This window comes from Ovis canadensis, chromosome 24 (genome assembly GCF_042477335.2).
Source record: "Ovis canadensis isolate MfBH-ARS-UI-01 breed Bighorn chromosome 24, ARS-UI_OviCan_v2, whole genome shotgun sequence".
Taxonomy (NCBI): domain Eukaryota; kingdom Metazoa; phylum Chordata; class Mammalia; order Artiodactyla; family Bovidae; genus Ovis; species Ovis canadensis.
In genome coordinates, this window is record NC_091268.1 from 34,825,109 (window position 1) to 34,849,406 (window position 24,298).

The following is a 24,298-nucleotide window of genomic DNA, read 5'->3' on the forward strand; positions in this document are numbered from 1 at the left end:
ATGAAGAAGAATTTCACAGAAATAAAAAAAGAATTAAAATATGGTTCAAAAATTGCCTATATGGAGTTGTCATAAACCTCATTAGTGATCAAAGAACTACAAACTTGGACCACAGTGAACTATCACTAAACAAAAATTTTAAAGTCTGAGGTCAAGAAGCATTATAATGTAGAGAAATGGAAAAACACACATATTGTGAATGAAATTAATTTACTACTTTGAAAAATGAGTTAGCACTAACCAAGTCTGACATGCCAATTACCAATATTTTTACTCCAAGATGGAAAACCTTAATATTTTCTTCAGCAATATCTGTAATTGCAAAAAGAAATGGAAATAGCTTATGTCTATTAACAGCAGAATGTAATGACAAATTAAGGCTTTTCTCCCTACATAATGGAGTATCATAGAGGAGTGGAAATGTATGAACTTCAGCTGCAAACAACAATATGAATAAATCTTAAAAACACACTGAATATTTTTTAAACCTTGCTGTGATGACTACAAACAACATGATGCCATGTATATAAATCTCATAAACAGACTATTACCAACAACATAATATTTATAGAAATGCATGTCTCTGGAAAATTTCCAAAGAAATAAGACAATTATATCTGGAATATAGATAGTAGGGATAAAATCAAGGAGAACATAGTTAGAAGGAAGCTATTAATAATGTTTTGGTTATTTTGTTAAGTGAGAGGCTCCTGAGAGCTCATTTTATGTTACATTTTTTAATAATTTTCAAGTATGAACACTGAGATAAAGTAATATTTGAAATTCTTTATATATATATAGCATGAACTATTTAAAACTCTACAGATAAAATACTAGAATATTTAGAATCTTTAGCTAGATTGCTGAATTAAAACCAAAAATCAGTATATAGAAATAAATTGAAACTGAAAGTGACAGAGTAGGTATCTCCAAGGATCTATCCCTCCCTTGAAGCAAGGATTAAGGTGGCAAAAACTGTCAGAATCAATTCTCTGGAACTCTGAAATTTAATTAAAAACTTACAAAAAGCAGGGAAGTAGAAAATGAAGAAAGAAGCTGCTCAGTTTTGCCAAGAAATCAATGTAGAGTTTTAACTTACCTGCTTACCTTCCCATTTTCCAGCCAGGCAGCAGTAACTGTGATGATAGTAATCTGCATTCCTGGTGTGTTTTCTTACATCAGAAGGGGCAAAGAACAATTCCTGTTCTCAAAGAATTGTGCTTATGTTTTTAGATCTGTCTGGCAATGACCCAGTGGATCAGTTCAGGAGGTGCACTGTTTAGCTCTTCTTGGAACTTTCTGAGGGCTGGAGCAACCTCCTGGCCAGCTTTGTCAGAAACATTTAAAGGGGTATGCTTACCACAGCCACCTAAGGGCAAGTGACAAGAAACGGAAAGCAGGTGGCTGGGGAAAGTGACTGAGTGTGAGGGGATTAATCAATTACAAAAACTCCCATTTGCAATGGATAATTCAGATTGCCACATGTAGAGTCAAGGCTGAAACCTGATAAGACTTTATGAATAAGCTCTCTGATCTTTAGGCCCTGCATAAGCAAGATGTGTGGACTAAATAAAAATTGTACATGGACTGGTTAACCATTTTAAGAGAGCCCCAACTCACAGCTAATCTAAAAAGGATAGGAAAAGTTTGGTTTGTGTGTGTGTGTGTGTGTTTTGCTCCAACCATCAAATCGCAGCTAATAGCTAAGTTAGCAGAATAGAAACTCTGGTGATCAAAAACAACAAAATACAGTCTTTACAAAAACAGTTTACAAAAGTTACTAAACAAATAAGTATAACCCACAAAAACGAAAAACAACAGAATTCTTGGCAATTAAATAAACAAAATAAAGGTATTTATGGTATTTTTAGCTATTATTGTAGGTCATGCCTACTGTCCTTAAAGTCCTTCAGAGTGAGAAGACATTTTCTTCTATAAGTGGGAAAATAGTATTGATGGCAACACTTGTGAGGAAGAAAAGAACAAAGTTTAGATGTAAATAGGTAATAATTGATATTTCCTGATTTTACTACACAGAAAATTAGCTAACACAAACATCTAAATTCTAGATATGCAAATAGGAGTCATCTTTGAAATGTGAAGATAATACAATCACTCTTTTTTAAATAAGAATTGCATTTTCTGTGCCAGTATGCCCAAACACTAATTTTATAGTAATAAAATACACATAACATAAAGTTTACATTTTAAAGTGTACATTTCAGTGGTACTGAGTACATTCATAATGTCGTGCAATCATCATCACCATCTAGATCCATAATAATTCTGTTTACAAAGGCTCAGCCTTTGAAACTCACTGAGTATGTAGTAAGGCTGTTGCCTATCAAAACCGGTTAAAAAAGAAAAAGTATTTGCAGGGGAACTGTTATAATAATCATAAATACCAGTGAAGATTAAATAAGAGAGACTAATAAAATGTTAAGACAATTGCTTGTTTTTCATATCTATACTTCTCTAACTCTAACTTAACATTCATTGTATCCTGTATTTCTTAACATTTGGTGTCATCTTAGACTTTGTATAAGTTTTTAAAGTAAGGCTATCTCTTTTATCACCCTCAGTTAAGAAGAACAATGTCTACAGTTTTGGCGAACGTGGGATTGCAAACTTTTTGATTTCATCAGCTGCCTTGGGCTTAATTTTTCTGCTTTTGCTTTTTTGTCTGGAAAGTACATTCTGGAACCTGAAAAACTTTGTCTTTCATAAAATTGTATTTAACGTCTGTAAGATATGTATGAACGACAAGAAGGTGAGTAACTAATACAGACTCTAGATACAACTCAAAGAAAGCTCAGCATTAGATCAGAATGTATAAATTAACATATTCCTACCTTTATTACTTAATAAAGAAGATATCATTCAATTATACCAGGACCTAACTGGGGCTAATTTGAATCACCTGTCTTTCATCTTAGTTTGAATTTTCAGTTCTAAATTTTGAATCCTCTGCCTACAAGAAGATAATCCATAATAATGAAATGACTATGACAGAAAGTGCTGCCTTGTGCCTGTACAGTTTTTGAGGTGTATTTGGTTGTAGTTATAGAATTGACTTCTTTAAAGCTGTGTAGAATTATAGAGTTTCATGGTCTCTACCCGTCAGGATTTTTTCCTATTGCCTAAGATTAAACATACAAATATTGTGTTGAGATTTTTTTTTTTCCTGCTCTTTCTTAGTTTCAAACTTTAACATTCTTAGGCTGAGATGGGTCTCTACCAGTCAGATTATTAACTATTGCTTTACATAGGTCTCATAGTTCACACAATCTCAGAGTTTTGCCTTAGGATTTTTTATTTTAATTGTTCATTCATTCAGTAATTGAACTCTCACTGATCTACACTAGAATAGAACCAAAAATAAATAAATAAATCTTTTTTAAAAAATAATATAGGAATATATGGAAGAAATGAACAAGTAGGGTTTATTCCATGAATGTAAAATTAGTTTAGTATTTGAAAATAAATCAATGTTACAATATTGATCATCTCAAGAAGAAACGGAGAACGCAATGGCAACCCAATCCAGTATTTTTGCCTGGAAAATCCCATGGACAGAGGAGCCTGGTAGGCTGCAGTCCATGGGGTCACTAAGAGTTGGACATGACTGAGCGACTTCACTTTCAATTTTCCCTTTCATGCATTGGAGAAGGAAATGGCAACCCACTCCAGTGTTCTTGCCTGGAGAATCCCAGGGACAGGGGAGCCTGGTGGGCTGCTGTCTATGGGGTTGCACAGAGTCGTGTTTATATGTAAAGCCTACAATAAACATAAAGGGAAGGACTAAATGTTTTCCCTCTAAGATTGAAAACTGGGCAAGAATATTCACTCTTACCACTTGCATTCTATCAATTTTGAGATTGGAAAAGAAAAAAGCAATTAAAAGAGCTCTCTTCTCACTCTATTGATTAGCATGTTTACTGAATTAGCATGTGAACTGAATATATTCTCCTGCTCCATTCCTCAACCATTACCATTAAATGAGTACTTGACTTAAACATGAGCAGTTTAAAACAAAATTTTGTTCAAGTAGTAACAAATTACTATTCACAAAACACACTTTGTTGTTTCATTCTCACACAACTTTCATTAAGCTCCCACTGCTAATGGCAACCTTTCTTCCATCCCCACCCTACCTTCATTCTCTCAATATATTTTTGTTTAGTCTCCAAACTCAGCTCAAACTTCACCAATAAGGGGCCCTAATCAAAAAAAGGAGCTCATTCTTCTCTCTTAAACCTAATGCTCTCCTGAATATACTTTGGTTGTCACAAATCACACTAGGCAATAAGTAATAGTAACATTGTTGCTTTTGTTCTCCATAAAATGTCCACATCACTGGCAAGGACATACTGCTTACTCATACTTGTAAGAAAATTTGTTCATGACTACAATTTCAAAAATAAGCAAGTCATGGAAATTCCCTGGCAATTTAGTGCTTAAGACTCCAGGCTTTCACTGAAGGGAGCATGGGTTCAGTCCCTAGTTGGAGAACTAAGATCCTGCATGCCACATGACCAAGAAAAAAGAAAAAAATAAGCAAGTCAGGAATAAATTTGTGCATAAGAGTTCAGGAAATCGAGGGGCGGTCCTAAGATGGCGGAGGAATAGGACGGGAAGACCACTTTTTCCCTCACAAATTCCTCAAAAGAACATTTCAACGCTGAGTAAACTCCACAAAACAACCTCTGTAGGCTGGCAGAGGACATCAGGCAACCAGAAAAGCAGATCATTGTCTTCAAAAACAGGTAGAAAAAAATATAAAAGACGAAAAAGGAGACAAAGGAGGTGGGGAGGGAGCTCCGTCCCGGGAAGGGAATTTTAAGAAGAGAGGTTTCCAAACACCAGGAAACACTCTCCCTGTCGAGTCTGTGGCAAGCCTTGGAAACACAGAGGGCAACATAACAGGAAGGAAAAATAAATAAATAAATAAAACCAACAGATTACAAGCCCAACAGTAACTCCCCCAGCGGAAAAGCAGCACAGACGCCTGCATCCACCACTAGGAAGTGGGGGCAGGGCAGGGAAGCGCGGGAGGCGGGGGCTGCAGTGCTTTGTAAGAATCGGGCAGGAACACCCCACGTGCAACCAGAACGATCTAACTTGGGCTAGCAAACCAGACTGTGGGATAGCTACCACGCGAAAAGCTCGAACATAAAACACCGCCAGGACCGCACACAAAACAAAGAACAGAACGGAAAAAGCTGGCTGCAGACCATCCCCCACCGGGGACAGGCAGCCAGAGCCGTAAGGGCTGGAAAGGGGCAATTGCAGACCCGGAGAGACTTTACTTACCAAACTGCAAGCAGGCTTCTTTGCTAAGACTTCTGGGGGTGCTGGACAGTCACCATCTGCCTCACAAGGGGCGCCAGCGGTCCACCCAGAAAACTGAGCAGCAGAGGCAGAAAAGGCGACAAGTCACAGCGATCGTGCTCGCCAAACGCCTAAGCTACTCGGACCTGGGAAAGGCACAAAACGCAGTCCCAACCGAATCTGTGCCTCTGAGGGCTACCTGAGCGCTGAACCTGAGCGGCTTAGACCGGGGAAGTGCACGCAGCCTAGGGCCAGCCTCAGACGGTTCCCGGCTGAGCATCGTAGAGCTGGAGTGGTTTGTGCGCAGCGAGAAGGGACAGGGCCAGCGGGGCTAAGACACTGTGTGCACACGACAGTGCTATTTGTTTGCAGCATCCCCCCTCCCCACAGCGTGACTGAACTAGTGGGCCTAGAAAACCAGGAAACAGAAGTTAAACAGAGGGTACCGCCTTGGAAGTCACCCCACACTGCCCACAACATCAGAGAAGGGCAAGATATATTTTTATATTTTTAAAATCATTCCTTTTTTTTTCTTTTTTTTCTAACTTTTTTTTAATTGTTAAGTCTTCTATTTCTCCTCTAATTTTTATTTCTATAACCTACTGTTACTATTCAAAAAAAAGGCTTTTTTTTTTTAAGGCAAACACCATATATAGTCTTGGTGGTTGTTGTTGGGTTTTTTTTTTTTTTCATAATTCTTGTGGCGCTTTTTTTTCCTTTTTTTTTCTTTTTTCCTTTTTCCTTCTGCTTCTTTTCTTTAATATTGTATTTTTGAAAATCCAACCTCTACTCTAGATTTTTAATCTTTGCTTTTTGGTTTTTGTTGGCAATTTTGTACATTTGAAAACCCAAACTTCACTACCCAATTTTACCTGAGAGCGAGATTACTGGCTTGACCGCTCTCTCCTCCTTTGGACTCTCCTTTTTCTCCACCAGGTGGCCTCTGTCTCTTTTCTCCCCCATCTCTTCTCTATCCAACTCTGTGAATCTCTGTTGTGTTCCAGACGGTGGAGAACACCTAAGGAACTGGTTACTGGCAGGATTTGTCTCTCTCCTTCTCATTCCTCTCTCTTATCCTCCTGGCCACCTCTGTCTACTTCCTCCCTCTCCTCTTCCCTGTATAACTCTGTAAATACCTCTGAGCAGTCCAGACTATGGAGCACACATAAGGAAGTAACTACTGGCTAGCTTGCTCTCTCCTCTTTTGATCTCACTGCATCTCATTCCAGTCACCTCTAACTACCCCCTCCCTCTTCTCTTCTCCTTGTAACTCAGTGAACCTCTCTGGGTGTCCCTCAATGTGGAGAAACTTTTCATCTTTAACATAGATGTTTTATCATTGGTGCTGTATAGATGGAGAAGTCTAGAGGCTACTGTAAAAATAAAACTGAAAACCAGAAGAAGGAGGCTTAAGTCCAAAGCCTGAAAACATCAGAGAACTCCTGAATTCAGGGAACATTAAGCAATAGGAGCTCATCAAATGCCTCCATACCTACACTGAAACCAAGCTCCACCCAAAGGGCCAACAAGTTCCAGAACAAGACATACCACTCAAATTCTCCAGCAACACAGGAACACACCCTTGAGCTTCAATATACAGGCAGCTCAAAGTTACTCCAAAACCTTTGACGTCTCATAACCCATTACTGGTCACTCCACTGCACTCCAGAGAGAAGAAACCCAGCTCCACCCACCAGAACTCCAACACAAGCCTCCCTAACCAGGAAACCTTGACAAGCCACTGATACAACCCCACCCACAGTGAGGAAGCTCCATAATAAAGAGAACTCCACAAATTACCAGAATATAAAAAGGCCACCCCAAACGCAGCAATATAACCAAGATGAAGAGACAGAGGAATACTCAGCAGGTAAAGGAACAGGAGAGCTGCCCACCAAACCAAACAAAAGAGGAAGAGGTAGGGAATCTACCTGAGAAAGAATTCCGAATATTCATAGTGAAAATGATCCAAAATCTTGAAATCAAAATGGAATCACAGATAAATAGCCTAGAGACAAGGATGGAGAAGATGCAAGAGAGGTTTAACAAGGACCTAGAAGAAATAAAAAAGAGTCAATATATAATGAATAACGCAATAAATGAGATCAGAAACACTCTGGAGGCAACAAATAGTAGAATAACGGAGGCAGAAGATAGGATTAGTGAAATAGAAGATAGAATGGTAGAAATAAATGAATCAGAGAGGAAAAAAGAAAAACGAATTAAAAGAAACGAGGACAATCTCAGAGACCTCCAGGATGATATGAAATGCTCCAACATTCGAATTATAGGAGTCCCAGAAGAAGAAGACAAAAAGAAAGACCATGAGAAAATCCTTGAGGAGATAATAGTTGAAAACTTCCCTAAAATGGGGAAGGAAATAATCACCCAAGTCCAAGAAACACAGAGAGTTCCAAATAGGATAAACCCAAGGCGAAACACCCCAAGACACATATTAATCAAATTAACAAAGATCAAACACAAAGGACAAATATTAAAAGCAGCAAGGGAAAAACAACAAATAACACACAAGGGATTTCCCATAAGGATAACAGCTGATCTTTCAATAGAAATTCTTCAGGCCAGGAGGGAATGGCAAGACATACTTAAAGTGATGAAAGAAAATAACCTACAGCCCAGATTACTGTACCCAGCAAGGATCTCATTCAAATACGAAGGAGAAATCAAAAGCTTTACAGACAAGCAAAAGCTGAGAGAATTCAGCACCACCAAACCAGCTCTCCAACAAATTCTAAAGGACATTCTCTAGACAGGAAACATGAAAAGGGTGTATAAACCTGAACCCAAAACAATAAAGTAAATGGTAACGGGATCATACTTATCAATAATTACCTTAAATGTAAATGGGTTGAATGCCCCAACCAAAAGGCAAAGACTGGCTGAATGGATACAAAAACAAGACCTCTCTATATGCTGCTTACAAGAGACCCACCTCAAAACAAGGGACACATACAGACTGAAAGTGAAGGGCTGGAAAAAGATATACCACGCAAATAGAGACCAAAAGAAAGCAGGAGTGGCAATACTCATATCCGATAAAATAGACTTTAAAACAAAGGCTGTGAAAAGAGACAAAGAAGGCCACTACATAATGATCAAAGGATCAATCCAAGAAGAAGATATAACAATTATAAATATATATATGCACCCAATATAGGAGCACCGCAATATGTAAGACAAATGCTAACAAGTATGAAAGGGGAAATTAACAATTACACAATAATAGTGGGAGACTTTAATACCCCACTCACACCTATGGACAGATGAACTAAACAGAAAATTAACAAAGAAATGCAAACTTTAAATGATACATTAGACCAGTTAGACCTAATTGATATCTATAGGACATTTCACCCCAAAACAATGAATTTCACCTTTTTCTCAAGTGCTCACGGAACCTTCTCCAGGATAGATCACATCCTGGGCCATAAATCTAAACTTGATAAATTCAAGAAAATCGAAATCATTCCAAGCATCTTTTCTGACCATAATGCATTAAGATTAGATCTCAATTACAGGAGAAAAACTATTAAAAATTCCAACATATGGAGGTTGAACAACACACTTCTGAATAACCAACAAATCACAGAAGAAATCAAAAAAGAAATCAAAATATGCATAGAAACTAATGAAAATGGAAACACAACAACCCAAAACCTGTGGGACATTATAAAAGCAATGCTAAGAGGAAAGTTCATAGCAATACAGGCATACCTCAAGAAACAAGAAAAAAGTCAAATAAATAACCTAACTCTACACCTAAAGCAACTAGAAAAGGAAGAATTGGAGAACCCCAGAGTTAGTAGAAGGAAAGAAATCTTAAAAATTAGGGCAGAAATAAATGCAAAAGAAACAAAAGAGACCATAGCAAAAATCAACAAAGCCAAAAGCTGGTTCTTTGAAAGGATAAATAAAACTGACAAACCATTAGCCAGACTCATCAAGAAACAAAGGGAGAAAAATCAAATCAATAAAATTAGAAATGAAAATGGAGAGATCACAACAGACAACACAGAAATACAAAGGATCATAAGAGACTACTATCAGCAGTTGTATGCCAATCAAATGGACAACGTGGAAGAAATGGACAAATTCTTAGAAAAGTACAATTTTCCAAAACTGAACCAGGAAGAAATAGAAAATCTTAACAGACCCATCACAAGCACGGAAATTGAAACTGTCATCAGAAATCTTCCAGCAAACAAAAGCCCTGGTCCAGACGGCTTCACAGCTAAGTTCTACCAAAAATTTCAAGAAGAGCTAACACCTATCCTACTCAAACTCTTCCAGAAAATTGCAGAGGAAGGTAAACTTCCAAACTCATCCTATGAGGTCACCATCACCCTAATACCAAAACCTGACAAAGATGCCACAAAAAAAGAAAACTACAGGCCAATATCACTGATGAACATAGATGCAAAAATCCTCAACAAAATTCTAGCAATCAGAATCCAACAACACATTAAAAAGATCATACACCATGACCAAGTGGGCTTTATCCCAGGGATGCAAGTATTCTTCAATATCCGCAAATCAATCAATGTAATTCACCACATTAACAAGTTGAAAAATAAAAGCCATATGATTATCTCAATAGATGCAGAGAAGGCCTTTGACAAAATTCAACATCCATTTATGATAAAAACTCTCCAGAAAGCAGGAATAGAAGGAACATACCTCAACATAATAAAAGCTATATATGACAAACCCACAGCAAACTTTATCCTCAATGGTGAAAAATTGAAAGCATTTCCCCTAAAGTCAGGAACAAGACAAGGGTACCCACTTTCACCGCTACTATTCAACATAGTTCTGGAAGTTTTGGCCACAGCAATCAGAGCAGAAAAAGAAATAAAAGGAATCCAAATTCGAAAAGAAGAAGTAAAACTCTCACTGTTTGCAGATGACATGATCCTCTACATGGAAAACCCTAAAGACTCCACCAGAAAATTACTAGAGCTAATCAATGAATATAATAAAGTTGCAGGATATAAAATCAACACACAGAAATCCCTTGCATTCCTATACACTAATAATGAGAAAGTAGAAAAAGAAATTAAGGAAACAATTCCATTCACCATTGCAATGAAAAGAATAAAATACTTAGGAATATATCTACCTAAAGAAAAGAAAGACCTATATATAGAAAATTATAAAACACTGATGAAAGAAATCAAAGAGGACACTAATAGATGGAGAAATATACCATGTTCATGGATTGGAAGAATCAATATAGTGAAAATGAGTATACTACCCAAAGCAATTTACAAATTCAATGCAATCCCTATCAAGCTACCAGCCATATTTTTCACAGAACTAGAACAAATAATTTCAAGATTTGTATGGAAATACAAAAAACCTCGAATAGCCAAAGCAATCTTGAGAAAGAAGAATGGAACTGGAGGAATCAACTTGCCTGACTTCAGGCTCTACTACAAAGCCACAGTCATCAAGACAGTATGGTACTGGCACAAAGACAGAAATATAGATCAATGGAACAAAATAGAAAGCCCAGAGATAAATCCACACACATATGGACACCTTATCTTCCACAAAGGAGGCAAGAATATACAATGGAGTAAAGACAATCTCTTTAACAAATGGTGCTGGGAAAACTGGTCAACCACTTGTAAAAGAATGAAACTAGATCACTTTCTAACACCGCACACAAGAATAAACTCAAAATGGATTAAAGATCTAAATGTAAGACCAGAAACTATAAAACTCCTAGAGGAGAACATAGGCAAAACACTCTCTGACATAAATCACAGCAGGATCCTCTATGATCCACCTCCCAGAATTCTGGAAATAAAAGCAAAAATGAACAAATGGGATCTAATTAAAATTAAAAGCTTCTGCACAACAAAGGAAAATATAAGCAAGGTGAAAAGACGGCCTTCGGTATGGGAGGAAATAATAGCAAATGAAGCAACTGACAAACAACTAATCTCAAAAATATACAAGCAACTTATGCAGCTCAATTCCAGAAAAATAAACGACCCAATCAAAAAATGGGCCAAAGAACTAAATAGACATTTCTCCAAAGAAGACATATGGATGGCTAACAAACACATGAAAAGATGCTCAACATCACTCATTATTAGAGAAATGCAAATCAAAACCACAATGAGGTACCACTTCACACCGGTCAGAATGTCTGTGATCCAAAAATCTGCAAGCAATAAACGCTGGAGAGGGTGTGGAGGAAAGGGAACCCTCCTACACTGTTGGTGGGAATGTAAACTAGTACAGCCACTATGGAGAACAGTGTAGAGATTCCTTAAAAAATTGCAAATAGAACTGCCTTATGACCCAGCAATCCCACTGCTGGGCATACACACCGAGGAAACCAGAATTGAAAGAGACACATGTACCCCAATGTTCATTGCAGCACTGTTTATAATAGCCAGGACATGGAAACAACCTAGATGTCCATCAGCAGATGAATGGATAAGAAAGCTGTGGTACATATACACAATGGAGTATTACTCAGCCATTAAAAAGAATACATTTGAATCAGTTCTGATAAGATGGATGAAACTGGAGCTGATTATACAGAATGAAGTAAGCCAGAAAGAAAAACACCAATACAGTATACTAACACATATATATGGAATTTAGAAAGATGGCAATGACGACCCTGTATGCAAGACAACAAAAAAGACACAGATGTGTATAACGGACTTTTTGACTCAGAGGGAGAGGGAGAGGGTGGGATGATTTGGGAGAATGGCATTGAAACATATATACTATCATGTAAGAATTGAATTGCCAGTCTATGTCCAATGCAGGATACAGCATGCTTGGGGCTGGTGCACAGTGATGACCCAGAGAGATGTTATGGGGAGGGAGGTGGGAGGGGGGGTTCACGTTTGGGAATGCGTGTACACCCGTGGTGGATTCAAGTCAATGTATGGCAAAACCAATACAGTATTGTAAAGTAAAATAAAGTAAAAATAAAAATTAAAAAAAAAAAAAGAGTTCAGGAAATCGGTGCTGTGCTTAGTCACTCAGCCGTGTACAACTCTTTGTGACCCTGTGGACCGTAGCTTGCCAGGTCCTTTGTCCATGGCAATTCTCCAGGCAAGAAGACTGGAGTGGGTTCCCATGCCCTCCTCAGGAAATTGGTAGAGAGGCTCATTAATAGAAATTACTCAAATATTTTGTCACATCTTTGAAATTACTCCCTCAGGTCAGCTTTCAAAAAGCCACCCAGTTTAAGCCAAAATGTCTGACGTGTATTCAAATCTGTGATCTTTATCTTGAAAATATAGGCTACAGATTCCATCCAAGTAATCAAGGAATATGGGGATAAAGATGTAATAGATGAAAGAAAGAGAGTCCAGAAACTGTTACCTAGGTTGATGGCTGCCCCTTTGCTTTGCAACGAACTTACAAAGGTAAAGCCATTCAATGTCCAACCTTGCACTAAGATTTAGCCCACCTTCCCTGCCACGAATTTGTTGGTAGTATTACTAATTCATTGGAGTTCTATGGGATCTATGTACATTCTGGTAAAATAGAGGACTGAAAGGGGAAAGGCTCTTCTGAAACTGTCCATACATAACAGTCTACAGGGTCTGAGGTTATGGTTGTGGTTGACCCATTATCAGTGCTTCAGTACATTGTGGTTCTCTTTTAATTTTCTCAGATTTACTACAAGTGTCCAGTTGTAAAGGCTGTGAGAAATATCTCCCTTTTAGTCCCAAAGTATGAGTGCTTTGGATTACTTGGATTAAATGGAGCTGGAAAAACCACTATATTCAAAATGTTGACTGGAGAGGAGATCACAACCTCTGGAGTTGTGTTAATTGATGGCATTAACATCACTGAAAATATCAGAAAGGTATTTCTAGACCTAATCACTGAGTTTGAGCCCTAAGGTAACCAGAGAAATGGGTGGGGGCCATGGAAGAAAGCATTGATATATATATATATATATATATATATATATATATATATATATATATTCTTTTCTCAAATGTAACAGACTACAGGGACAGTAATATTCATGATAACATCCCGAGTTTGGGAAAAGGTAAATACTCTTTCTGGCTGAAAAAAATCTGATTACCTGTAAATGGATCCAATGGAAAACAGGAAGAATGGTTATTTCACATAACCTGCTCTTATATAATTGTAGTTTGATATAAAACAATGATTTTTTAAAGGGATTATGAAAGATACTGAGAAAGTAAATTTGTCAAGGTTTGGGCTCTATTTGAATGTGGGTTATAAGAAAAGCAAGGAACCTAAGTTATTGCCCAGGAACCTATCTTGAGCCAATGAATGAGTGAAAGTTCCATTTATCCAGATAGTAAAGACAAGAGATGAGTATATTTGGAGAAGAATATGTTGAATGTTAGATGTTTATGACACATTTAAGTGGGAAAATATCCAATAGACAGTTGGAATCTATAATAGTGAATTGATATGGAGATATAAATCTCTCAGACTTCACCAAAGTACAAGTGAAATTTAAACTGTGGAAGTAAGTGAGACAATCTATTTGGAGTATGTATAATAATGAGGAGAAAGATATGGGATGAATCCTGAGGATAGACAACATTTCTAAGACATGGAGGGAGAGAGAATAATTGGAGAGAAAGTTGAGGAAGAAGAGTGAGTTAGGAAGAAAATCTGGATAAATATTTTTTAATTGGGATATAGTCACTTTACAATGTAGTGTTAGTTTCTGCTGTACAACAAAGTGAATCAGCTATATGTGTACATGTATTCCATCCCTCTTAGACCTCTCTCCAACCCATCTCACCCATCTAGGTCATCACAGAATACTGAGCTGAGCTCCCTGTGCTACGGAGCAGGTTCCCAATAGTTATTTATTTAACACATGATAGTGTATATATTTCAATCCTAATTTCCCAGTTCATTCCACTCTCCTCCCCCCACTCTGTGTCCACACAAATGTTATCTACATCTGCATCACTATTCCTGCCCAGCAAATAGGTTCATCTGTACCATTTTCTAGATTCCGCATATATATGAGTTCATATACAATATCTGTTCTCCTCTTTCTGACTTACTTCACTCTGTATGACAGAGCCTAGGTCCATTCACTTCCCTACAAATTATCCAATTTCAGTCCTTTTTATGACTGAGAATATTCCATTGTATAAAAGTACCACATGTTCTTTATCCATTCATAGGTCAATGAATATGTAGGCTGCTTCCATGTCCTGGTTACTGTAAATAGTGCTGCAGTGAACACTGAAGTGCATGTGTCTTTTTTAATTACAGTTTTCTCAGGGTATATGCCCAGTAGAGGGATTTCTAGATCATATGGTTCTATTTTTAGTTTTTTTTAAGTAATCTCTATACTGTTCTCCATAGTGGGTATAACAGTTCACATCCCCATCACAGTACAAGAAGGTCCCTTTTTCTCCACATGCTCTCCAGCATTTGGACCAAGAGCATGTGCCTCTTGGTCATTTGTATGTCTTCTTCAGAGAATTGTCTATTTAGGTCTTTTGCCCATTTGCTGATTGGGCCTTTTGCTTTGATGCTGTTAAGTATCATGGGCTGTTTGTATATTTTAGAGATTAATCCCAGTTGCTTCATTTGCAAACATTTTTTTCCATTCTGAAGGTGGTCTTTTCATCTCATTCATGGTTTTCTTGGTTGTGCAAAACCTTTTGTGCTGTGCTCAGTTGCTTCACTGATGTCTGACTCTTTGTGACCCCATGGACATTATCCCGCTAGGTTTCTCTGTCCATGGGATATACTGTCCAGCAAGAATACTGGAGTGGGTAGCCATGCCTTCATCCAGAGGATCTTCCCAACCCAGAGATCAAACCCACATCTCCTGTGTCTCCTGCATTGCAGGTAGATTCTTTACCACTAAACCAGCTGGGGAAGACTGTGTAAGACCTTTTAAATATAATTAAATCCATTTTTTTACTTTTGTTTTTATTTTTATTACTCTAGGAAGTGGGTCAAAAAAGATCTTGCTGTGATTTATGTCAAAGAGTGTTCTTCCTGTTTTCCTCTAAAGTTTTATAGTGTTTGATCTTACATTTAGGTCTTTAATCCATTTTGAGTTTATTTTTGTGTATGGAGTTAGGGAGTGTTCTGATTTCATTCTTTTACATGTAGCTGTTCAGAGTTCCCAGCACTGGATAAAATTTTATCACAAAATCCACAAGAAGGAAAAATGTCATGAAGAAAATGAAACAGAGATATTAGGCAAGATAGGCCTTAACAGTGTCCACTGGACATCACTGAAATGGGAATGCAGTGGAATGACAAATAAACAACGAGGATAGGAGAATAATGAATGTGGACCAAACCTAGAAGAAAAGTAGATGTCAAAAAAAATGGAGAAAAGAATGACATCCAGAACTTAAGGAGTTGATAAGGACAGAATTATAATTGTTAGCAACCAGAACATATTTGTATAAATGGTGTGGGAGCAATTTTTAAAATGGTTTAAAAAGAAAAGTTTAAATATATAGTGATAGGTGTGTGTGTATTAGTTGCTCAGTCATGTCCAACTCTGTGTGACCCCATGGACTTTTGCCTGCCAGGCTCCTCTGTCCATGGAGGCAAGAATACTGGAGTGGGTTGCTATTCCCTTCTCCAGGAGATCTTACAGACCCAGAGATTGAACCTGGGTCTCCTGGACTGCAGGTAGATTCTTTACCGTCTGAGCCACTAGGGAAGCCCCATAGTAATAGGAGCTATCTGAGAAAGAAAGTATTCTTCCATATAAATTATAAATCAAAAAAATATATACAAAATGGTTTCAAGTAGCAAGTTATTTTCACTCCTACCCACCATTTGCCTCATTCCATCCCAAGTCTTACAAGAAGGTAACCATTTTTCTTATTCTACAGTTTTTTTTAATATATACAATCAATTATAAAGATCTATTTTTCCATTTTATTGCACAAAATGTAGTATGCTGCATACAATGTTTTTGACATTGCCAAATTGTTTTCCATATGTGGATATATAAATTTTCACTAAATCAGCAATGTTTGAGAGTGGTTATTATCCTACACTGATCACAACAGAGCATATCATCTTTTGGGCTTTAGCTGGTCTGATCATGTTACCAAGCAATCGGGCTCATTACCTACTGTGCAGCCTATTACAAGAAAAGACTTTACTGCAAGGGAGCCAAGCAAAGGTGCAATCGCAAAAATGACAGAATGATCTTGGTTCCTTTCCAAGGCAAACAATTCAGCATCACAGTAATTCAAATCTACACCCCAACCACTGATGCCAAAGAAGCTGAAGTTGACCTATTCTATGAAGACCTACAAAACCTTCTATAACTAACAGCAAAAAAGATGTCCTTTTCATCATAGGGGATTGGAATGGCAAAGTAGGAAGCCAAGAAATACTGGAATAACAGGCAAGTTTGGCCTTGGAGTACAAAATGAAGCAAGGCAAAGGCTAACAGGGTTTGGTCAAGAGAACACACTTGTCATAACAAGCACCCAACAACACAGGAGACTCTACAAATGGACATCACCAGGTGGTCAATGCTAAAATCAGACCTATTATGTTCTTTGCTGCCAAAGATGGAGAACTATCTTTTACTTGTCAGTAAAATCAAAACTGGGAGCTGACTGGCTCAGATCATGTACTCTTTATTGCAAAATTCAGGCTTAAATTGAAGAAAGTAGGGATAACTTCTAGGCCATTCAGGTATGACCTAAATCAATCCCTTGTGATTACATAGTAGAGGTGATTAATAGATTCAAGAGATTAGACCTGATAGAAGGAGTACCTGAAGAACTATAATGGAGGTTCATAGCATTGTACAGGAGGCAGTGATGAAAACCATCCCCCCCAAAAAAGAAATGTAAGAAGGCAAAGTGGTTGTCTGAAGAGACTTTACAGATAGCTGAGGAGCAAAGAGAAGTGAAAGGCAAAGGACAAAGAGAAAGATATATTCAACTGAATGCTGAGTTCCAGAGAATAGCAAGGAGAGATAAGAAGGCCTTCCTAAATTAACAATGCAAAGAAATAGAGGAAAATCACAGAATGGGAAAGACTACAGATCTCTTCAAGAAAACTGGAGATATCAAGGAAACATCTCATGCAAGGATGGGCACGATAAAGGATAGAAACAGTAATGACCTAACACAAGAGGAAGAGATTAAGAAGAGGTAGCAAGAATGCACAGAAGAACTATACCAAAAAGATCTTAATGACTGGGATAACCATGATGGTGTGGTCACTCATTTAGAGCCAGACATCCTGCAGCGTGAAGTCAAGTGGGCCTTAAAAAGCATTAGTACAAACAAAGTTGGTGGAGGTGATGAAATTTCACCTGAGCTATTTAAAATTCTAAAAGATGATGCTGTTAAAGTGCTGCACTCAGTACGTCAACAAATTTGTAAAACTCGGCAGTGGCCACAGGACTGGAAAAATTCAGTTTTCATCCCAATCTCAAAGAAGGGTAATGCCAAAAAAATGTTCAAACTACCATACAACTGTGCTCACTTCGCAAGCTAGTAAGGTTATGCTTAAAATCCTTCAAGCTAAGCTTTAGCAGTACGTGAACCTAGAACTTCCAGATGTACAACCGGGTTTCAAAGAGGCAGAGGAACAGAGATCAAATCGCCAACATTTGTTGAATCACGGAGAAAGCAAGGGAGTTCCAGAAAAACATCTTCTTCTACTTCATTGACTACACTAAAGCTTTTGACTGTGTGGGTCACAACAAACTTTGGAAAATTCTTCAAGAGATGGGACTACCAGATCACCTTACCTGTCTCTGAGAAACCTGTATGCAGATCAAGAAGCAACAAGTTCTGTTGAACTGTATGCAGTCCAAGAACAGGACATGGAACAATGAACTGGTTCAAAATTGGGAAAGGAATGCATCAAGGCTGTATATTGTCACCCTGCTTATTTAACTTATATGCAGAGTACATCATGTGAAATGCTGGGCTGGATGAAACACAAGCTGGAATCAAGACTGCTGGAGAAATATCAACAACCTCAGATATGCAGATGATACCACATTAATGGCAGAAAGTGAAGAGGAACTAGAGCCTTTTGGTGAAGGTGAAAGAGGACAGTGAAAAAGCTGCTAAAGACTCAACATTCAAAAAACTAAGACCACGACAAGTTCCATCATTTCATGGCAAATAGAAGTGGAAACAGTGACAGACTTTATTTTCTTGGGCTCCAAAATCACTGTAGAAAGTGACTGCTGTCATGAATTTTAAAGACACTTACTCCTTGGAAGGAAATCTATGACAATCCTAGACAGTGTATTAAAAGACAGAGACATCACTTTGCTAACAAAGGTCCATATAGTCAAAGCTATGGTTTTTCCAGTAGTCATGTAAGTATGTGAGAGTTTGGACCACAAAGAAGGCTGAGCACTGAAGAACTGATGCTTTCCAACTGTGGTGGTGGAGAAGTCCTTTGGACTACAAGGAAATCAAACCAATCAATCCTAAAGGAAATCAACTCTGAATATTCCTTGGAAGGACTGATGCTTAAGCTCCAATACTTTGGCCACTTGATGCGAAATGCCAGCTCTCACTGCAAAAGACCCTGATGCTTGGAAAGACTGAAGGCAAAAGAAGGAGGTGGCAGAATCGAGAAAAGGACTCTGATAAGGCCATAGTTCCTGCATCTGAGGCAGTCCATGTCCCTGCACACTTGGCGCAGCCAGGGTCCCTGCCACCCAAGCAGCTGCACCACCTTCATGCTCAGTCATCACTGGGGCAGAGCTGCCACAGGCTAGAAAAAGCCCTAGTAGCACCATATCTCCAGTGACAATAGCTGCCAGTGCTCCTGCATAGCTGGCATTGCCAGGGTCCCCATGATCCAAGCAACTGCACCACTTCCAAGCATAATCTTCACTGGGACAGAGCTGCCAGAGGCTAGAAAAAATCCTGCATCTGTGCACATGGGGTCACTTTGATCATATCCAACTCTGAGATCCTGTGGACTGTGGCCTTCCAGGCTTCTCTGTCCAGGGATTCTCCAGGCAGGAATACTGGAGTGGGTTGCCATGCCCTTCTAGAGCATGATATTTCCTGCTGCCCTAACCACTGGCTCCTCTGAATACCTAGTGATGCCTGGGCCACTGCCACCCAAGCATCTGTGCCACCTCCACACCTGGCCCACACTGTGGCAGACCCAAATCCTCCAGAGCAGCCTCAGGAACAAACCCCAGTGGACGATCCACAGGCAGAGGTGAAGATAAAACCACAAGTGAGACCCAGGGGCAGTGTGGCTAAGGAAGAGAACCCACAACCTCCCCACCAGCTGTACAAGCTGCAGATTGAATCCACATGATCAACTAGGCTGACTCTGTGTCTATGGAATATATAAAAGGACAATGAGAGTTCTCACAAAAGAAAACACACTAGTTCTAACAGCTGGGAAAATTGGAGACAAGAACAGGTAGGAGCAAGACCAGATTAGAGTCTGAGCTGCCCCCACAGCAGGTCCAGAGACCAGCCCAGTACCAGACAGCATCCTAGAGAGTCAAAGTGGACTGTGACTCCTAGCGAGGGAAAGGATGCTGACAGCAGAGACTCAAGAAAAACAGTTATTATTCTTATATTTTGACTTGTTCTGTGGTTGATTCTGGATACTTTTTTCTTTTTTTCCTTTCCCTTTTTCCCCCTGTTGCTGTAGTTGTCAATTTTATTAGTTCTATTAAATCTATTTAAGCTTTTGAAAATTTTTTTAATCACATGTATTTATTTCTGTTGTGTACGTCTGCCTCTATATTAGCCTTATAAGATTCTGTGGGGTTTTCTTTTTTTCTTTTTTCTCTTTTCTTTTAAATTTAAATTTTTTAATTTTTTTAATCTCCTATTTTTCCTACATTTATTTCTTTGTTTGCTTTTCCTACTGTTCTTTTCCCATTGCAGTTAACCTTTAATATACATAAATCTTCTTTATTTACCTCTTTTTAACTTTGCATTTCTATTCTTTCTTTTTCTCATTGTATTTTCATTGTTTTCATTGCTTTAGTCCCCAGTTGGCACCTTGCTTTAGTTTTGTTTTCCAGTTTGTGCTTTAGTTAGTTTTGCTCTTAACTGATGGATATCATTTTAGATTTCCTTTGTTCACCAGGTCAATCTATTGCCCTTCTTTTTTTTTTCTTTTGGACTGTTTTGCTTTTGCTTATGGGTATATATGTATGTGTGTATATTCCATTATTTTAGCTATTGTTTGCTTGATTTTGCAATTGTCACTTGTCTAAAGTGTGACTTTTGTTTCTCACCTTTGGGTATTTGTTTTAATCCCATTTAATGCCATAACAAACCACCTGTGGAATCTCCATTCCCAGCCAGAGATCAGGCCCTGAGCCTTTGGAGTGGGAGCACTGACTCCAAGACCCTAAACTACCTAAGAACTCCTAATACTAGAGCGTATCAAATAGTAAGAACTCCCACAAAGGCAACCACTTTTATACAAGACCCAGCATAGCCCAACTGCCAGTAGCACCTTGTGCAGGACACCTCATCCAAACAACAAACAAGACAAAAATACAAACCCAATCATCAGCAGGCAGGATTACCACCTCATTCAGTCCTGCCCATAAGAGGAAAAAGAAAAAAAAAAAAAAAACACACACTCACCTCCTCCCACCAGAGCACAAATGCAAATCACACCCTACATGAAGTTTACACAAACCACTAGACCAAACTTACAAGGACAGAAACCAAAAGGAAGAAAGAATTCAAACTCGAAACCTGGGAAAAGGAGACCTCAAACACGATAAGTTAAAAAAATATATTGAAAAGGCAGAGAAATACTGCACAATGAAGGAACAACCTAGAAGCATACAAGTCCAAGTAAATGAAGAAGAAATAGGCAAACTACCTGAAAAAGAATTCAGAATAATAATAGTCAAGATGATCCAAAACCTCGAAAATACAATGGAGAAAATGCAAGAATCAATTAACAAAGACATAGAAGAAATAAAGAATGAACATACAGAGACAAACAGCACAATTACTAAAATTAATAATACTTAGGAAGGAATCAATACCAGAGAACAATACAGAGGTTACTTAAAAAACTAAAAATAGAGCTACCATGTGATGCAATTTTTAAAGGGATATTTTTTTAGTTTTCCCTTTCTGATATTTCATTGTTAGTGCAAGTAAATAGAACCAATTTCTGTATGTTAATCTTATATCCTTCTACCTTGCTGAAATTGTTTATCAGTTCTAGTAGTTTTTCTGTGGAGTCTTCAGGGTTTTCTATATATAGTATCCTGTCATCTGCATATCCTTCATGGCAAATAGATAGGGAAACAGTGGAAACAGTGTCAGACTTTATTTTGGGGGGCTCCAAAATCACTGCAGATGGTGATTGCAGCCATGAAATTAAAAGATGCTTGCTCCTTGGAAGGAAAGTTATGACCAACCTAGATAGCATATTAAAAAGCAGATGCATTACTTTGTCAACAAAGGTCCATCTAGTCAAGGCTACGGTTTTTCCAATGGTCATGTATAGATGTGAGAGTTCGACTGTAAAGAAAGCTGAGCACGGAAGAATTGATGCTTTTGAACTGTGGTGTTGGAGAAGACTCTTGAGAGTTCCTTGGACTGCAAGGAGAACCAACCAGTCCATTCTAAAGGAGATCAGTCCTGGGTGTTCATTGGAGGGACTGATGGTGAAGCTGAAACTCCAATACTTTGGCCACCTGATGCAGAGAGCATCAACCTGGTTGGCAGATTTTTCTCTTTCTTCTTTCAAAATTTCTCTTTAATGTTTGACAATTTGATTATAATGTATCTTGGTCTGGATCTCTTTGGTTTATCTTTTTGGCTTTCTTTCACCTTCCTTGATTTAGTTTTCCTTCCTCCAGTTTTGGACATTCTCAGACTTTTTTTTTTTTCTTTCTTTCCTTTCTTTTTTTTGAAATTGTTTATTTCCCAACATCCTTATTCCATTTTCTATGAAAGAGTCTACGGGAGAATAGCTTTAGTGGTAGTTCCCACCCATTCCGTGACCTGAGCATTGGCAGTTGCAGACCGGTCTGTAATGCAGGCTGAGTGCTCCAGTTTTCAGTAGGAAGCTTCTGAGTAAGCATGGAGGGCACCTTCAGACTAGTCTGCAACCTAGGGCTGAGTAGCAATAAATTTGGAAGCTGAAGCAATCCATTCGTCTTGAAATTTCTCCATGCTTACATCCATTTCAGAAGTGGCCTGCTTTTGCTTTTCAGTCTCTTCAAAAATTTTGAAAAGTAGAGATCAGACATGATCTTCATGCCTTCAAGTTTTCATAGGAGCTGATACGTGCATGCACAGAACTTCCTGGGACAGCATCCATAGAGTGAACTCCCTAGTTACATATATGGTAATATCTGCAGAGTGGAAAGGAGAGTCTGTGTTACAAAGAGCAATAGTAAGTAGGCTAATATGAGATACCTCTGGAGGAGCTGGTGGTAAGCCCTGGGATTAGCAACCACCAGAAGTCATAGCTCCTTGCAGGCTGCCTGAATCTGGTTAGGGAATGTTCCAGGAGTGAAACAGCCAGGAATAGAAGTGGATGCAGTGGCAGCAACTTTACCACATCTTGCTGACCTGTATTCCTGGAGGATATGACTGTGATATCAGCCAGGTTTTCAAGGCAACAATGGCATGAGCTGCCAGCAGAAACTTCTCCCAGGTTCTCTTCAGATTTATGATGTAGATGTTATCACTTTTTCTTTGTAGATTAATTGTTCCATTTGAAAGTTACAGTTGATGCCACCTAAGTAAGTTCCTGCTCCAAGGAATTTGAAGTCATACACCTCTTTCTTGCTGGGCATCAAGGGCTCCAGACATGATGGAAGTTTTCCTTTAATTTATGACAAGAACCCAGAACAATGCACCCCTCTCTGGGTAGCAAAGAATGGCCAACCATTATTCTTCTGAGTGAACTTTCTGTCCCTTCCTTTCTCTCTTAGCTTTTTCAGACTCCCATAATACAGACATTGGTACACTTGATTGTAACCCATAAGTTCCTAAAACTACCTTCCCTCTTTTCTATTCTTTTTTAAACATTTTGCTCCTCTGGACTGAATGATTTCCCTTTCCTGTCTTTGAATTAACTGGTACTTTTTTCCACTCAATCTAGTCTGCTGTTTATTTTCTCTATTGAAATATTCAGTTCATTTACTGTATTCTTCACCTCTATGAAGAGGTTTTTGCTTAGTTGTTGTTATTGTTGTTCAGCTGCTAAGTCATGTCTGACTCTTTGAGATGCCATGGACTGCAGCATGCCAGGCATCCTTGTTCTTTACTATCTCCTGGAGTTTGTTCAAACTCATGTCCATTGAGTTGGTGATGCCATCCAACATTCCCATCCTTTGTTTCCTCCTTCTCCTCCTGCCCTCAATTTTTCCCAGCGTCAGGGTCTTTTCCAGTGAATCATCTCTTCACATCAGGTGGCCAAAGTATTAGAGGTTCAGCTTCAGCATCAGTCCCGCCAATGAATATTGGGGATTGATTTTTTTTATATATTTTACAGTAGTTTTACATGTTTTTTTCTCTTTGTTGAAATTCTCACTTTCTTCATACATTGCTCTCCTGACCTCTTCAGGCATCTTTATGACCACAATTTTGACTTCTCTGTCACATAAACTATTTATCTCCATCCCATTAGGGTCAGTTTTCTGATGTTTATCTTTTTCTTTTGTTTGTTCTTTTATTTCTCTCTTCATTTTCCTCAAATGTTCATATTGGTTTTTATACTTTAAATAAAACAGCCATCTCTCCTAGTCTTGACAGACTGGCCTCATGTAGGAGATGATCCTTGCCCATCAGCCCGATTAAAGATTCTTAAGTGCCTCTCAAATCTTTCTTTTTGTCCAAATTGCCATCTTTGTTCTCAGTGGCCCCCGGGAGATTATGGTATGCCAAGTTCCACTGGTGCCCTGAAGGAGAGGAAATGTGCACATGCACGAACTCCTAGAAAACTACTAAATTGCCTGCCCTGTCAGCTC

At 38.4% G+C, this 24,298-nt stretch overlaps 1 protein-coding gene and 1 pseudogene across 1 annotated transcript in view; one reads left to right on the top strand and one right to left on the bottom strand.

The window, feature by feature from the left end:
• The window catches only part of LOC138428861 (phospholipid-transporting ATPase ABCA3-like), a 199,605-nt gene that overhangs the window by 121,225 nt on the left and 54,082 nt on the right, over positions 1–24,298 (top strand). Inside the window, exons 15-19 of the mRNA XM_069569794.1 lie at positions 2,583–2,744; positions 8,102–8,121; positions 12,184–12,189; positions 12,627–12,752; positions 13,004–13,198. Of these exons, the coding sequence (XP_069425895.1) occupies positions 2,583–2,744; positions 8,102–8,121; positions 12,184–12,189; positions 12,627–12,752; positions 13,004–13,198 (509 nt within the window). The remainder of the gene's footprint in view (positions 1–2,582; positions 2,745–8,101; positions 8,122–12,183; positions 12,190–12,626; positions 12,753–13,003; positions 13,199–24,298) is intronic.
• On the bottom strand, positions 22,278–23,138 carry LOC138429674 (small ribosomal subunit protein uS2-like; annotated as a pseudogene).